This window comes from Desmodus rotundus, chromosome 1, assembly GCF_022682495.2.
Source record: "Desmodus rotundus isolate HL8 chromosome 1, HLdesRot8A.1, whole genome shotgun sequence".
Taxonomy (NCBI): Eukaryota; Metazoa; Chordata; class Mammalia; order Chiroptera; family Phyllostomidae; genus Desmodus; species Desmodus rotundus.
The window spans coordinates 199,471,191-199,486,749 of record NC_071387.1 but is presented as its reverse complement, the minus strand read 5'-3'; the positions used below and the strand labels follow the sequence as shown (position 1 = coordinate 199,486,749).

Genomic DNA, 15,559 nt, shown 5'->3' with positions numbered 1-15,559 from the left:
CGTGGTCACAGTCCCAACCTAAGCGGCTTGGCTTTGAGCGGCATTATTCCAGGATGATTGGCTAATGATTATTCTGAAACTTTTGCTCTAGATAGTTGTTATTTTTAAGGCGCAAAGAGAAAAGATTTTTCATTAGTCACTTGCATCCTAGCCTATGAAGATAATCCACGGATTGGGGAAGAGAGAGTACGAGAGTGTGGAAGCAACTGGAAGACGGGGTCATCCAGCCCCACTGTGTGGGATCAGCGGAGGGGCAGAGCGGGGGTTCCTGTGGTTTAGTGGACAAGCGCGCCCTCCTCTGGTCAGCGACGGCACTAGGAGCAGTAGAGGAGCAGACGGAGGCAAAGGGCCGTCTGCGACGGGAACTACAACGAGGCAAAAGTGTCCGTGCAATGTGCTGAATGCAGCTCACCAGAGGTAAGATCTCTGGGAAGAGAGGCTCGCGCTATTGTCGACTTTGGTGTCCCCAGTGCCTAGGACAGTGCCCAGGGTATTGGAGGTGCTCCGAAGCACTGTTCATCGAACTGACTGAAGGAATGTATGCTTCACGAAGGCAGGATTGCGAGGGGCTGGGGGGCCTAACCAGAGTGTAGGATGAACAGGTGGAGGGAGCGAACGTGGGGCTGAAATGCAGGCGGGTCAACAAGTGGCAGCATTTCTACTTTGCAGGAGGAGAAGCTGAAGGCCCTGAAGCGGGGAAGAGTCCTGGTCAAACTTAGGGTTTAGAAAGCTAGAACCCCCCGCACCGGGGAGGGTGAGAGTCATCAGCAGGATCAGCCTGGGGACAGGGAGCAGCATCGAGAGGACAGAGGGCAAGAATACATTCCCTCATTCGGTAACTGTTTATTGAGCATTTACCATGCATCAGGCTTTCAGGGGTGACAATGAGTTAGACATCGCCCGGTCCTTCCCTCTGTAAAAACGGAACCATCACAGAAGGTTGAGGCCTCCCCGCCTGAGCTAGCAGTAACGACAGTGTCCTCTTCTGCGCTGTCGGACAGAGGGAAGGCTGCACGGGGACACCAGGCCTCTGTGGGGAAGAGGGAGGAAGAAGGGTCCACGGAAGGCCAGATGAGACGCACTTTGTCTGCTTTGTCATTCTGCTCAAGCCAGGCCAGCCCCACGGAGCGGGACAATGATGTCTTCTGATTGAGGAAGTACTGGCATAAGACGCCTCTGTGGGCGTATACGTGGTCCCGTTCTACACGCGGGTGGTCTCTTTAGAAGGGCACTGTTCAATGACATGCCTAACTGTCCAACCAGGATCCAAGGAAGGCGGCCACTCCCCTTCACAAAATCACACCCCTCTGAGGCCCAGGGGAGAGGAAGGACCCGCGCCCGGGGGCTGTGGTGGCTATGGTGGACCTAGCACATGCGGGAGCCCCGGGGTGCTGGGGCCTGAGGTGTGGTCCAGGCTCACTCCTCAAGGGCCATGGATCTTGTTATGGGCTGAACTGTGTTCACCCAAAGTTCATGTATTGAAGCTCTAACCCCCAGTACTTCCAAATGTGACTGTTTGGAGGAAGGGCCTTTAAAGAGGTAATCAAATTAAAATGAGGCCTCTTGTGTGGGCCCCAATCTAATCTGACTTGTATTCCTATACGAAAAAGACATCTGGACGTGCACATACAAGGGGGAACTCAAAAAACACCAGAATTACTTTCTGGAGGGCAGGCCCCTTGTATTGCAGTCCAGGCTTCCCCCCCTAGGTGAGTGTTCTAGGAACCCATCTGTGTCAGTGCACCAGCTGGCGTTGTGAGAGGCTGTGTCTGGCTTCAGTGAATTTTTTTTGAAGACTTTCAACATGTTTGCCCATTTCCTGATGGATGATTTACAAGATCACCCGCTCACACCTCACTGAGTGTTCAGCAGTTTTTGACCCAAACCGGCATGACCCCCATGCCCTACCCTCCTATTCATCCGACCTTGCCCTGAGCGACTTTGTTTGTTCGTTTGTTTGTTTCCCTGGATGAAACTCCTCAAAAGGCAACATTTTGCCAATATGGAAGAGGTGAAACAAAAGAATGACAGAAGCCCTGAAAGGCATCAAAATTGATGAGTTCAAAAACTGTATTGAGCAGTAGGAAAAACTTCTTGATAGGTGTATTGCATCAGATACAGAACAGGAAATCATACTAATGATGATTAGCATCAGTTACAATAAGATGGGAAGCTCCAATTGACTTATTAGCAACAATATGTGTTTGTATTCTATGTTGATTAAGTTGATTCTGGTTTTCACCTAATAATTTTTGCATTAGTGTAGGATTCTTGACTAGTTCTATCAAAGGATGTAAATATATATACACAGACGGAAGGGCTAAAGGCCTGGGTCCCCAGGTGAGAGAAACATCATCCACTCTGACAGGGGAAAGGTAAAAAGCATCACCCTGCCAGTGGAGAACCTCTAGGTACTGCAGACCCCCAGAGTACGGGGCTTCTGCCCCCAGTGCGGCCATCTCGGTCTGGTTGTTGCTAACTAGGCATATAGCTGCGCTTCCGTGTCATACAATGCTGAGTAATTGTTCACAGGAAGTAAAGTAAGAATACGCAGATTGGAGGAATGTCGTAGTAAGCAAGGTTCCATTTGTCCAGTTAAGCCATTGCATATCAAACTTGATGGGTGGAAATACAATCTTGGAAATTTTATGTTACATTTTGCAAATCTGTGTATATTCCAGTTAATTGGGACACAGCAAAAAAATTTCTTAACACAAGAGGGAGTAGATGGTTTTGTTGTAACATTTTAACATGCTGAGGGTCATAATAGATTATTTCCCCTGGACAGTAGTTTTCAGAACAGTTTACCCGAGGATTATGCAATCTTATCCAATGATGAGGCTTAAAATAATTTTTAAATGTATGTTTCCATACAGTAATGTCTTGGGATAGTAGTTGGTGCTGTGCGTTCTCCTTTTGGATTAAAGTACCTAAATTCTGGAGAGAGCAGATTGTCCAACTGAATGGTAAGGAAACATTGGCGTCTATTTTCAAGGCAGTTATAGGGAAATGGCTAAACAACTGCAGGAACTCTTTGTCGTAATTCAGTTCCCTGTGGTGGGGAACAATGGTTGTGGGCAGCCACTGGGCACTCAAGCCTAAAGCTTGTGCTACGTCTTGTCCAGCACTTCGCAGCCGACTAGAAAGAGCTTCTAGGTCTATGGAATTCCTCACTCCCATTCCCGTCCCTACTCCTCCAAGGAGCATATCATACCAAGCTTTCCTTTTTCTGTTACAGCTTTTCAATATGGGGAAGGTAATACTAAATCTCAGGAGGTATTTAGGGGCAGCATATGAAACATTCACACAAGACGGAGATACTCTTACAGTTGGGGGGCATGGTGTGTATGATTGGGAGAGGTTACATATGCATACTCAATACATGTGGATCTGTTTTGTATTTAAGTAGCATTGGTTCAGAAAAAGAACTGACCTGACATATTGAGGGTTCAGGTTCCCTGCATTCTTGTTATATCTGAGCAATTTAAGGTAGCCTGAAGAGGGCATTTTTATGGGTCGCAGGATTAGCTAAAGCAAGTGAGTGTAGACAGCAGCTAGTATTAACATTTGCAGTTACGTTGATTCAAATGGGTAAAGTTCCTTTTAGGATGAACCAGATAGGGGGCGGGGCTTTCCATAATTGAGCATCAGGGTGCACAGTCCAATTAAACACATTACAATCTTGGGTGGCTAGACAAGTAAAGTTACCTTGTTGTCGTATCTGGCTGCCGCCCATCCACTGAGAATGACTGATGTTACTCCAAAAGAGCCGCAGGTGAGATGTAGGACCGGCAAGAAGGGTCCCTGGTGTCCAGGCTTCAAGCCTCCATATCGTCCACCATCCAAGGAGAAGTCCTAGTAGACACTGTTATTCCCGCAGGAACAACTGATTAGTGGGTAGAATTTCAATATTATCCTGTCCTGCATAGGTAACTGCTAGGGTGTTGTTAGCTCCTTCAGCAACAACCTCTGCGGCCCTGGGCCTGTTGTGGGGATGTCTCTTACCCATACCTTAGCTCCAGGCTTCATATTGGTAGACCCAAAGCCTCCCACTCTGGTGGTGGCACCAGGGACCTGGGGAAGTTGGTGCCATTCCCCCTTGCGATAGGAGATAACGACCACATGAGCTACCTGTTCCTGGGCTTGCAGTTGTACAGGCTGTGAGGACACATCAGGCGGTAGTACTTTCATTTCTCCCATATGGTCTGAATCAATAACTGCAGCCATAATTTGCAGTCCTTTTAAAGCTAGACTGGATCGTGGGCGAATGTGCCCAAAATGTCCTTTTGGGGTTTGTATACCTAATCCTGTTGGGATAGTGTGAATAGTATTAGGATCGATCCAGATCTCCTGCAGTGTGTGTAAGTCACTGCCTGCTGACCCTAAAGTGCCCATATATGGAGCCTGGGCAGTAGGATCGATCGCCCACCATTGTAAGGTAGTAGGGCTTTGCTGGCTACGAATCTGCAAACTGGGAATCATCATTCGTGCCAAAGGTGTAGAATTGCCTAAAGGCCGATTATTCAATTGTTGCAAAGCAAGGAATAAGTGATCTTTCCTGTTTTTATAAGAATTATTTCCTAATTTTCTCAGCCTTTCTTTGAGGAGACCATTCATTCTTTCAATCAGGCCCACAGCCTGTGGATAGTAAGAAATCTGATATACCCATTCTAGATTATGTTGCTGGCAATAAGTCTCAATTTCCTTTCCTTTAAAATAAAAACCGTTATCACTCTGAATTTGTAAAGAGGAGCCACAATAAAGTGTAATGATGTCAAGGGTTTTGCATGTATTTTTCTGGGTAGTGCGTTGGCATGCACAGGCTACCAATATTCCTGAATAGGTGTCTACACAAGTACAAATAAATCGGCATCTCCGACTTACAGGCAATGGTCCAATATAATGTATTTGCCAAATTTGAGCAGGGAGTGTACCTCTAGCTAATTCCCCTGTTACTGTCTTGGGGATGGAGCGTAAAGCATCCTTCTGACAGATTTCACACTCATCCTTTATTTGCCTCAAAATGGAGAGAGGGACATCTCTTCCTCAGGCCTGTTCCCACTCATGCATAGCTTGCGCTCCTAAATGTCCCGTTTGATGGTGTATCCATTGGGCAAGGGAACAGTCATCTTCAGAGGTGGTGGCAGCAGCTATTTTCGCCAGAGCGTCCGCAGTGGCGTTATACTCACACTCACGCAAATCCGCAGTGAGCTTCTACGTGAGAAACAGAGACGTTAGTGCACTGGACAGTATCCCCCATCCCATCCCATAGGGGTTTGCTCCAAAGTTCCTGTCCATGAATTTCCCAATTATTACGTTTCCAAACGGGCATCCACGTAATTAGTCCATTGGCTACTGCCCAGGAGTCAGTGAATAAACGACGTTCCCCCCCTTCTCCTGTGCAAGGGCTTGGTGAGCAGCTTTCAGCTCAGCCAGCTGGCTGCTGCCCTGCTTTCCAGTGGTTTCTAGAGTGACTCAAGTATGGGGGTTGTAAGCAATAGTCTTCCAATGCCTTTCTTGACCAATATATTTAGCTGTTCCATCCATAAACCAGGCATGCTGTTTGGGGGCAGGGGTTAGGGAAGTATATCCCAGTCCCCAACAGACAGGGGAACTAAGCCTTTCCTTAGTATGGGGGAGTATAACTGTCTCCCCCTCCAGTTGTCCTCCATCCATCACCAGTTCGCGGAGACGCACCACCCCCGATTTGCCAGCCTTCGCCCTATCCTGAATGTACTATTTCTATTTCATTATACTAGCTTTTGGGGCATTCCAATCTTATGGGATGCTGGGGCACTCAAAATCCAATTCATAATGGGGATTCCAGGTCGTAGTAGGACATCATGTCCCACAGTTAACTGTTCGGTTTCAGTCAAAGCCCAGTAAGCGGCAAGAAGTTGCAGCTCAAAGGGAATAATGACTCCCCTGCGATTCTGCGAGTTCTCACTCCAGCCGAAGGTTTTCCTGCAGGATCTGCTCTTTCCTTTCACGACACTTTCTCGATATGCAGTTAGAATGACCCACCCCGGGGACAGATGGACCATGTGCTTTCCTTTTTCTGTTGGCACTGCCTGGAGGCATTCTACCAACTGGGGCAGCTCCCCAGTCTTCACCTTGCCTCCCCAGTGCTCACAGGGGCCGTTCCCTTAACCCTTTCTTGTGTAACCCGGGAGAAGGCCAGGTCCTCCCAGCTCCACACCTCACAGATCACACGCTTCACTTCAGGCTTACCAAAAAAGGGCCTATTGTCCTCAAACCCTTTTCGTGACACCAATTATGTGCCATTGAGGGGCACATATGAGATTGTGACCACTTAATTTGGAGGTTCAGATTCGCAGACAATAAAAACCCCAAGCCAGATGTGAGTAATTAAGCACTTTATTAAGCGAAAGCAAAGTGAAAGCAAGAATCAAGATCATGTATCACCAGACAGGAACTCGCCAACTCCCCAACATAGACCCTGGGGAGTCCCGGAGACAGCATTCGGGGTTCGACCAGGAAAGTTCCAAGCAAAGCATCCTCCTCTCTCTCGGGTGAGATTTCAAAGTCTCATTTGGGGGGCTATGCTTAAATATGTTTTAGACAAAAGTGGCTACGTGCCAAGGGCCTTGTGAGACTTGACTAACCAACGGGGCCGTGTGGGAGAAGGGCCAGTTGTCCCTGGGGAAGAGAGCGCGCCTGTATTACATTCTTGCAGTAAAGGTCACGTCTCGGGCATGAACAGGGAGGACTCTCAATGTCCCTTTAACCCATCACTCACAAGCTTGACAATTATTGTACATAATTCCTATAACTCCTTTTACGTGAGAAGTCAGTGATTCTAGGGATCTTGCCATGAAGGCTGAGTATTTTTCAAAGTGTGTTCTTTGGACCACTGCTTGTCACATGTCAATCAAGTGGTTAAGAGGTGGGGGTGACAGTTTCAGAAGAAAGTAAGTTGATGTACATAAGTTTCACAAATTTTCATATGAAAAGTAAAGCATTATTCCAGAAACACCACAGCACTCTTAATAAGCATTACACTTTTTAAGGAAACCCAAGGTCAACATTGGTCAGCTGGGCTCATCTTCAATTAGGGCTGTGTTTGGAGTCAGCTGATGGAATTAGTTATTTCTCATGCTTGCTAAATTTTTACTTTTCATTGTTACTTCTTTTTTCCTGTCATCTATCCCAATTCACAAAATGCATTTAACAATGCTGACTGGTTTATTAGAATAAAAAAGACATGATCAAAATTAATAAATACAATTCTACAACACAGAATAACGGCAAAAACAACGAAAGGTGGACTGCGGTGTGACTGCTGGATATAAGCGTGTGTGTCTGGGACAGGCGGGCCGTCAGTGGGATAAATGTGCACGAGCAACTGTCAGAGACGGGGGAAGAAACTACACTGTGACAGGCACCTACACCTGCACTTGCTGAGTCTGCATCAGCTCAGTCTCCTCTTTCTCCCCCTCCCTGATGTGCTGTCTGCTGTGAAACCACAAAATAATGGCTTGGAACTCATCAAAGCCTCTTTGTGTGGAAAGTTTGATTCAAAGCATGACTTTCAATCAAAGCGGAGGACCTTTCCTGGTAAACTAATTATATTTTCTAGAACAAGTGTGAGATCATGCATTTCTGGGGAAAATGGATGGATGGTGTTCCTAAATGGGAGAGGTCCCTGAAATTTTGGTGACAATGACCAGGTTAAGTAATACACCTCTGAGTGGTTGTTACCTAGAACTGCAACCATTTGAACTGAATGACCAGGTTGTGAGGGGTGGATGTCAGGGGGCATGAACTGTTACCCCAGGCCGCGCAGCTGTGTCCCAGCAGCTGTGGGTTTCAAGTTGAGGACAGACGCACTCAGATTTCTCACCACATATTGGAAAATATGAGATTTTCATGGGCGTAGCTGCCAGAATATTGCATCTGTCCCTGGAGCTTCGATTTATTGGCCAAGCCCCATGGCCTTAGAAAACAGATTACAGCTCACCCAGCACCAAAAGGAGTATAAACATGTCAGTGATTGATCTGCAGGCTTATGCTCCCTGCTGTGAACTGAAGATTCTTCTATGGCTAGAGAAGGTGAGTCTGATTATGTTGACAATCAGCACCTGCTTCTCAGACCTCAGCCCACAGGCAGAATACAAATAGCAATAGTGCGGTCAATTTAGAATCTACCCTCAGTCCTTAGATGCGATTGGGTGTTTCACCCAGGAATCAACTTTGGCCTTGAATTCCTCATCTGTGCAACTGACTTTTGCCATTTTATTGGCTCTCCAATGTCCCTATCCCGTTCACATGGCGAGCATTTCCCATCGTGTGTAGTAGTGGTGGGACTCCGTGACCTACTGTACCCTATGGGACTTGACGAACAGAGATTTCCTCTTCTCCCCGTTCTCTGCCAGCCGCACACGGGTGTGTGGTTCAGAATCAGGCAATCGGCTACTTCCACCCAGGACCCGAATTTGGAATAAATGACAAGAACAAAGAGTCGGTTAAGATTTAGACACAGTGGCTTCAGGGGTGTCCAGGAGTAGGATCTGACCGCAGGTCAGTGACATTATGGCCTGACAGGTCCTACTGTGAGATTGTTGACTGACTTCTTGTGTGGGACCCTCTATGCTCCTTTTTTTGCATGTTTTTGAAGTCGGGTCCTCTAGCTGCCAGTCAATTCTGTGAGCATCGTGCAACTTGCCAGTGCAAGACCTTCTGCTGTGACGACCAGCCGTGGCTTCTCTTGCTGAACACCCACATCCCTAATCGATGCAGAGGCCTTTGTCTATGTGGGAGCATTATGGCAGTCAAGAAAAAGCAGGAGGAGAAGGGAGTGGAGAAAGGGGAGATGATACAAATATCACGAAGATATTGACAAAAACAAAAAGAAAAGAACGGAGTTTATGAAGTATTGTAGATAAAAGATGCAGATTCCCACAGCTGTTTTAGAATCATCCCCTGTTGTCCTTCTTATTGTCTCTTTCCACTGCTCATTTTCCTTGAGAGTTTCCTATAGAACAACAGTGACTTTCCTGACAATCTCTTCCTTAATTTAGTCAAGAAGACCCTGGAAAGATCTGGCTTGGAGTAGATTAGGAATATGCAGCCTAAGGGCCGCCATCTGTTTTTATAAATAGAGTTTTATTGAAACATAGCACACTCATTCATTTCTATGTTGTCTATGGCTGCTTTTGAGCTGCATTGGTGAAGTTGAGTAGTTGAGACAGAAATTATATGGCCAGCAAAGCCTAAAATATTTTCTATCTGGCCCTTTACAGAAAAGATTGCTGACCCTAGAATAGGACATCTGGATCTCTAAGAACTGAGATACAGAAATACATCTTCCTCTTATTTTTCACTCCTCACCTAGGTGCCCTTCCTTTCCCAGCTAAACTTTCCACACGCTGAGGGCGAAGACAAGAGTCTTGCATCCGTTGGCACCTATTTCAGAAGACTGGGATCATTTTGCCAGAGATTAGGAACAAACCAGGGACAGAAGATGGAACAGCCCTAATATCCTATCCCTGCCTAGAGGCATTGCCCTGGGACTCAGCAGCCTGTGTGGGGGCACCAAGGGCTTAAGGCTGCTCAGCTCATAAAGCAGAGCTGAGACCAAAGCCAGGTCTCCCCAGGATGGGTCTGGTACTCTCTCTGCTGTCACTCTACCTCATTGGGGAAGTCCTGATGGAGGTGGTGGGATTTGACTCTGCTTAGAAGCCTGAGTGAGATGTAGTGGAGCAAAGACCCATCATTAATCCTCCTTCAGTACCTAAACCCTGAAGAGCAGCACTTCATTGCAGGAGATACACAATGCATCCTTTGTTATGGAGCATGAACATCACTGGTCTAGAAGTCGGCAGACCTATGTTTCGGTTCTGGAGCTGCCACTGATGAGCTGCATTGTCTTGGGCATATTACTTCTTTCTGGGCCATTCCAGGCTCAAACACAATGGGGTGGAGAAACAGATTAAATGGGCTGTAGCTGGCCCTGCTTTTCTTAAAATCCTGGGGTGCTCTTGTTGCTCATAAACTATGGGACCTCTGATACACAGCCCAGCGATGTGCCTAAACTCTGGCTGCTTTTGCACCGAAGTCCATCCCGAATGCGGCCAGCCGAGGATGCAGTCACGGAGCACGGGCATTTGACTGGATTTGTGGGACGGCGTGCAGACAGATGAGATCGAAGGCTCTGAGAGATGGAGCACCACGTCACAGCAGTGGACTGGAGCCAGCAGGATGAGTGACCTCATTAGGGGACACGGCTGGCTGGTCTGGAATTCAAGAGTGCCTTTCATGCATGGCCTGGATTAAGGCTTGGAACAAAGAACTAGACTCGGGACGCCAAGCCCAGATCTGCCCCTCCCTCTGTGGTTCGGGTGGAGTGTCTGGACTCAGCACTACTCATGTGGAAACACTTTGCTCCTTAGCACCTCCAGAAGACCCTGGACAGGCTGCGGCAGACCAAGAAAGCAGACAAGGCAGAGCTGCCCTGTTGTTTGCTGAAACTAATGATTAATTTTCAAGATGGAGTAAAAGTTTTATCTGAGTTATTCATAAGTCTGTAGAGCTGCATTCCTTCAGGAGCTTTTTCTGTTTCTGCATAGAAAAGAAATCTATCCTTATTTTCTCAAATGCGCGTTTGGAAAGTAAAAGAAATTAATAAAATATCTTTTTGAATTACACAAGGCTCCCAGACTATTTACTGAACACCAATACCCTGAATTCAATGGAGGAAAATTTTCTCCCAGCACTTAAAAATACTGAATGTGTTTTACTGATCAGAAACCTGTTAAGAGGTTTAACAATTCAAATGCTATTTTAATTGTTTAATCACTAGCAGGAAGCATAATACAATTTATATTGACCTGATGTTTTTTTTTCCTAATGATTTTCTCTAGCTCTGCCCCTTTTGTCCCATCCCTGCACTGTGGTAGGTAGTGAGTACCAGGCATTTTGCTGGGAAGAGAGTGACTTACTACAGAATTACCTCTTTTAATCTTCATAACCAGCATGTGAAACAGGTATCATTAGCCTCATTTTACTAAGGAGGAAATTGAGGCTTAGAATGGTTGAGGTAACCTAGCTAGAAAGTTGAGGAGCTGGGACTCAAACTGAGGTTGGGTCTGAAGCCAAAGCCAAAATTCATGTGTCCCTCTGTCCGTCCTTCCATCTGTCACCCATCCCTCTGACATCTGCCCACCTGCTCACCCATTCTTCCAATCATCACCCATCTATCTGTTCACTGGGTCCCAAGTGAATGGCAAAGGAGGCTGGAAAACATCCAGGACGAGAACAATGAAACAGAAACACAGGACACTTTCTGCTGTGAAAAGTCACGGAAGGCTTCGCTGGGGAAGGAGTGACTGACACATGCAGGAGGCGTGCTGGGGACACCCAAAGGCAGGAGGATGTCCAGCCCTCTAACTCCCGGAGCTCAGGCAGGCCTTCACGGATCAGTCTGCACGATCTACTCACTTGGTGTATGTTTTCCATCTGCTTATTGCTCTCCTGGAAGGCACCTGTGGAGCATCTGCAATGTGCAAGTTGCAGAGTAAGCTCTGTGCAATAATGCACTGTTGTTTCCCCAAGGCTCTTCCATCTAGTTGAAAAGACAAGCATGCAGAGAGTACTAAATAACAACACAAGAAAGGCAGTATGTTCATGAAGGGCGTGCACAGTGCAAATGTATTATCTCACATGGCAAGACAGCTGAGCAGTCTGGAATTAGACAGATACTCAGTGGCTCGTGGATGCCAGTCAAGGATCAGGTCCTTTACATCTTTCTGTTCTGCCATATGCATATATAGACAGGATAATATTAAGTGGAAGGAGAGACAGAAAAGGCACATTTCCCTTTGTGAATGTTGCCTTTTAAGAACAAGAAGTCCCTCCCCAAGTACTGCAGAAGATTTCTTTTACGTTGTGTTATGTCAGTGTCCACGCCCCAAATAATCACTGGCAAAAAATGACACCAACCAAGATTCAACCCCTGCACCTGGGACCTGCTTTTTTAGAAAGAAGAGCACAGTCAGATTCTGTTACGAGGAAGAAAGGGAATAATAATTCTTGGGCCCCAAATAGTGTCTGCTGTGGACATGATGCTAAGCACTAAATGAAGAGTTCAGACATGTCACAGCAAGAGAACTCACTGTGGCCCTGACCGGTGTGGCTCAGTTGGCTGGGTGTCATTCTGTAAACAGAAAGGTTGCCAGTTTGATTCCCAGTCAGGACACATGCCTGGGTTGCAAGTTCAGTCCCTTCTTGGGGTATGTGCGAGAGGCAACCGATCAATGTTTCTCTCTCACATTGATGTTTCTGTCCCTCTCTTTCTTCCTACCCTCCCCTCTCTCTAAAAACGAAATAAATACCATATTTTTGGACCATAAGATGCACTTAGGTTTTAGAGGAGGAAAATAGGAAAAAAAAATTTGAAGCAAAAAATGTGGTACAATATTTAATAACATAAATAACATAATATTTCACCAATGTAAATGTAAGCTACATTGGGACTGTAAGTCACAAACCCATTTTCCTCCCAAATTTGGGGGTTGGGTGTGTCTTATAGTCTGAAAAATATGGTTAAATATTTTTTAAAAAGAGAAAGAACCCACTGTTGTGTTATTTGAATAAGCCTGGCAAAATGTCATGAAGCAAGACGTCTAGCATCAGAGAGAGCTTTTTAGGGCGGAGACAGTGACCAGGAGAGAGAAGCATATGGGGATGAATGGGCAATGGGAGGAAGTGTCTGATCGGGGTGGGGAAGTCCACGGGAGCCCAAGGAAGGCTGAGCTTAGGGACCCTGGGGGCAGAGATGGTGAGGTGATCTCCATAGGCCTTTCCCAAAGTCTTTATCCCATCCTCCATGCAATATTTCAGGATGAGAAAATTGTCTTCTAGGCGCCAGCAGTACTGAATGATTCTTTGTGGGTACCAAATGTACCCAGCTGTGCTGGGCTATGGATCCACTTTTCACAATGAGGCCTGTGATGGTGAATTTCATCTGTCAGCCTGGCTGGGCTTTGGTGCCCCGTTGCGTGGTCACACACCAGTCTAGATGTCGCTGTGAAAGAAATTTTAAAGATGGGTGTGGGCCTCGTCCAATCAGTTGAAGTCCTGAAGAGAACAGATGGAGGTCCCTGAAGAGGGAGGAACCCCGGTCCCACATCACCTTCATTTAGACTCACGACTGTAACATCAACGGCTGGCTGATCTTGTTGGCTTCTCGTGAGGAAGTTCCTTGAAGTAAACCTCTCTCTCTCTGTGTGCACCCTGCTGCTTCTGTTCTCTGGAGAACCCTGACTGATAACGCAGCTCTGACTAACAGCCATCTCCCATTTTGAGGATTAGCTCGAATTTTGGGATCTTGCTTCACGCTCAGCAAGATCTCTGAGCAAACAACACTTGCCTCGCCTTCCTTATGTGAACGCAGTTTGCCTTGTCAGATGCCCTGGAGGCCGGCATGGGGACAGGGTTCTCGAGGGTCAGTGCTGCCTCTGCCTCAGGGTCTGGATCAAGCTCAATGGGCCTCCATCGGCAGGAGTCAACCTGGGTTTCTGAGTGGGGCACACCGGTCCTGGGGGAGGTCATTATGTTAGTGTCCAGTGTCACCTGGAAGAGAATGACTCAGAAGGTCGTCCGTGAACACGCTAAGTATAATGCAGGTGTCCCGGATGCCATCTCCAGGGGGAAACAGGGAAGGTTTGGGGTGACTGCATTGTCCTCTGTCGGAAAGAAAATTATTAGTAAAAGTGGAGATGAACTGTATACAGTTTATAAAAGGAGAATTCGGAAAGACCCACCTGGATGATGTGTCTTCAAGTGCTGTCCCTGGAACCTGAGTACCTGTTCCCAGTGGCAGGAATGCACCAAGAGCGCAGACTGGTGCAGCTTCGCTGCAGCCTTCAAAGCTCTGCCTTGTGGCACTGGGACCAGGACTCTAACTTACTTTTCTCCTTTGCCAGCCAGTAGGGGCTTCTGGGAGGTGGAGGGTCCCAGGAAACTCTTGCTTGTTCCTTTTGCTTGCTGTTTTTATATCATCTGAGCAATGGCCCTTCGCTCCGGTAGCTGTAGCTGGTTCCAGGCCAACATCTTTCTATATTCCCAGTCAGCCTTACGGCACCCTGACAGAGGTGCCAGCTTTAGTGGGGCAGTGACCTGTCCTCAGTCATCCCAGGGCCAGCTCTGCAGGGCCCCTTCTTCCAGCTTCTAAATTCCTCTGACACCAGTCTCTTCCCTTTCAACTCCCAGCTTGCTTCCTGCAGTTACTATCCTTGTGTTCAACTCATTCCGTGTATTGAATTCTCTCTGTTGAAATGCCTGAGGTGGTTTCTGTTTTCCTGTTTGGACCCTGACTACTGACACAAACACTGGATGGTACCAGCCATTAGTACTCTACTAGCCAACACATTCCATCACGGACATGCGTGCACACACACGTTCCTGTTTATCACACGTCACTCTGATTAGAATTGTCTGCTCACGTACAAGGCCTACAGGGAGAATTTGTTGTTCAGTAAGCACAGGAAGGAAACTTGTCTAGTCCACTCGAGAGTTACATTTTTCATTCCAATGCTGTCGTTACATACTTTACTCAGCCTTCTTCTGGCCGTGGAGGCAGAGCCACTCCGGAGACACTGGTGGTGTGTCTCTTGCACGTGCCTGATGAGGAGGGTCAGTCCCTAAACCCTGGGATTCCACCAAGGTGAAGACACCCGACCAGCTGGCCAGCGCATCTTGTACGCTTCCTCTGATTTCGCCTCCCATTGGTGCCATGCGTGAAAAATTTTTCTTTAAACGGCAGTAGCTGATATGAAAAACAATGTCTCTTTTCTGAAAAAAACGTGTGCTTTTCTTTTAATTCTTCTCCAAACAAAACTTCTCTGAAAACGCCTTCACCATCAACAACCAACACAGTTAACCTAGCTCGTCTCAGGGAGCAGTTTAATTTTATTTGTGTTTTAATATGCCTTTAATTTGTTTAGATCACAGGGCTCAAGCCTTGATGTTAGAATCTCCCTGAGGACCTCTCAGTAGGAAGGGTAGAGCGAGGTGGTCACACCCCACTACTGGAAATCACGCAAACAGCCGTCTCCTCTAGCTGCCCTGTAAGTTGGCGCTGACATAAAGACATGTTCAGTTCCACACTGTTCTTCACTGTCCCTTGCCAGGCCACAGCTGACCTCCTTTCTGCCAAAGCCGCGGCGGAGCGCCCTGGGGGAGGCCACAGGGCACCTACACATGTCATAACAGCTGTCTTTGTAAAGCTAAGCAAACGTTTGCCTCCGGTTAGCAGAGCTAATTCACGGAGCTGCCTTTGTGCACGTTTTCCTGTGTACCTCTGCTGCACACGGTGCTGGCACTGCCAACGTCCTGTCTGAACTCGTGCGGCCGGCTGAACAAGCCAGAGTCTGTGGAAGCCCCCACGCATCTCTGCAGACAGGTGTCCCCAGGCATCTTTCCTGGCTTTCACAGAGACAGTGGTGCAGAAGTGAGACTCCCAATTCTAGATGTTTTCAATACTCAGCCCATAGGCAAGAAATCATGCCCCATGCTAATTCACTTTTTTGAACAAGGG

The 15,559-nt window shown here is 47.1% G+C and overlaps 1 protein-coding gene across 1 annotated transcript in view; it reads left to right on the top strand.

Annotated features, from left to right (window-relative positions):
• Nucleotides 1-267: 267 nt before the first annotated feature.
• C1QTNF3 (C1q and TNF related 3) overlaps nt 268-15,559 on the top strand; it is a 36,049-nt gene continuing 20,757 nt past the window's right edge. Inside the window, exons 1-2 of the mRNA XM_045186427.2 lie at nt 268-417; nt 2,877-2,966. Of these exons, the coding sequence (XP_045042362.1) occupies nt 2,964-2,966 (3 nt within the window). The 5' untranslated portion in view covers nt 268-417; nt 2,877-2,963. The remainder of the gene's footprint in view (nt 418-2,876; nt 2,967-15,559) is intronic.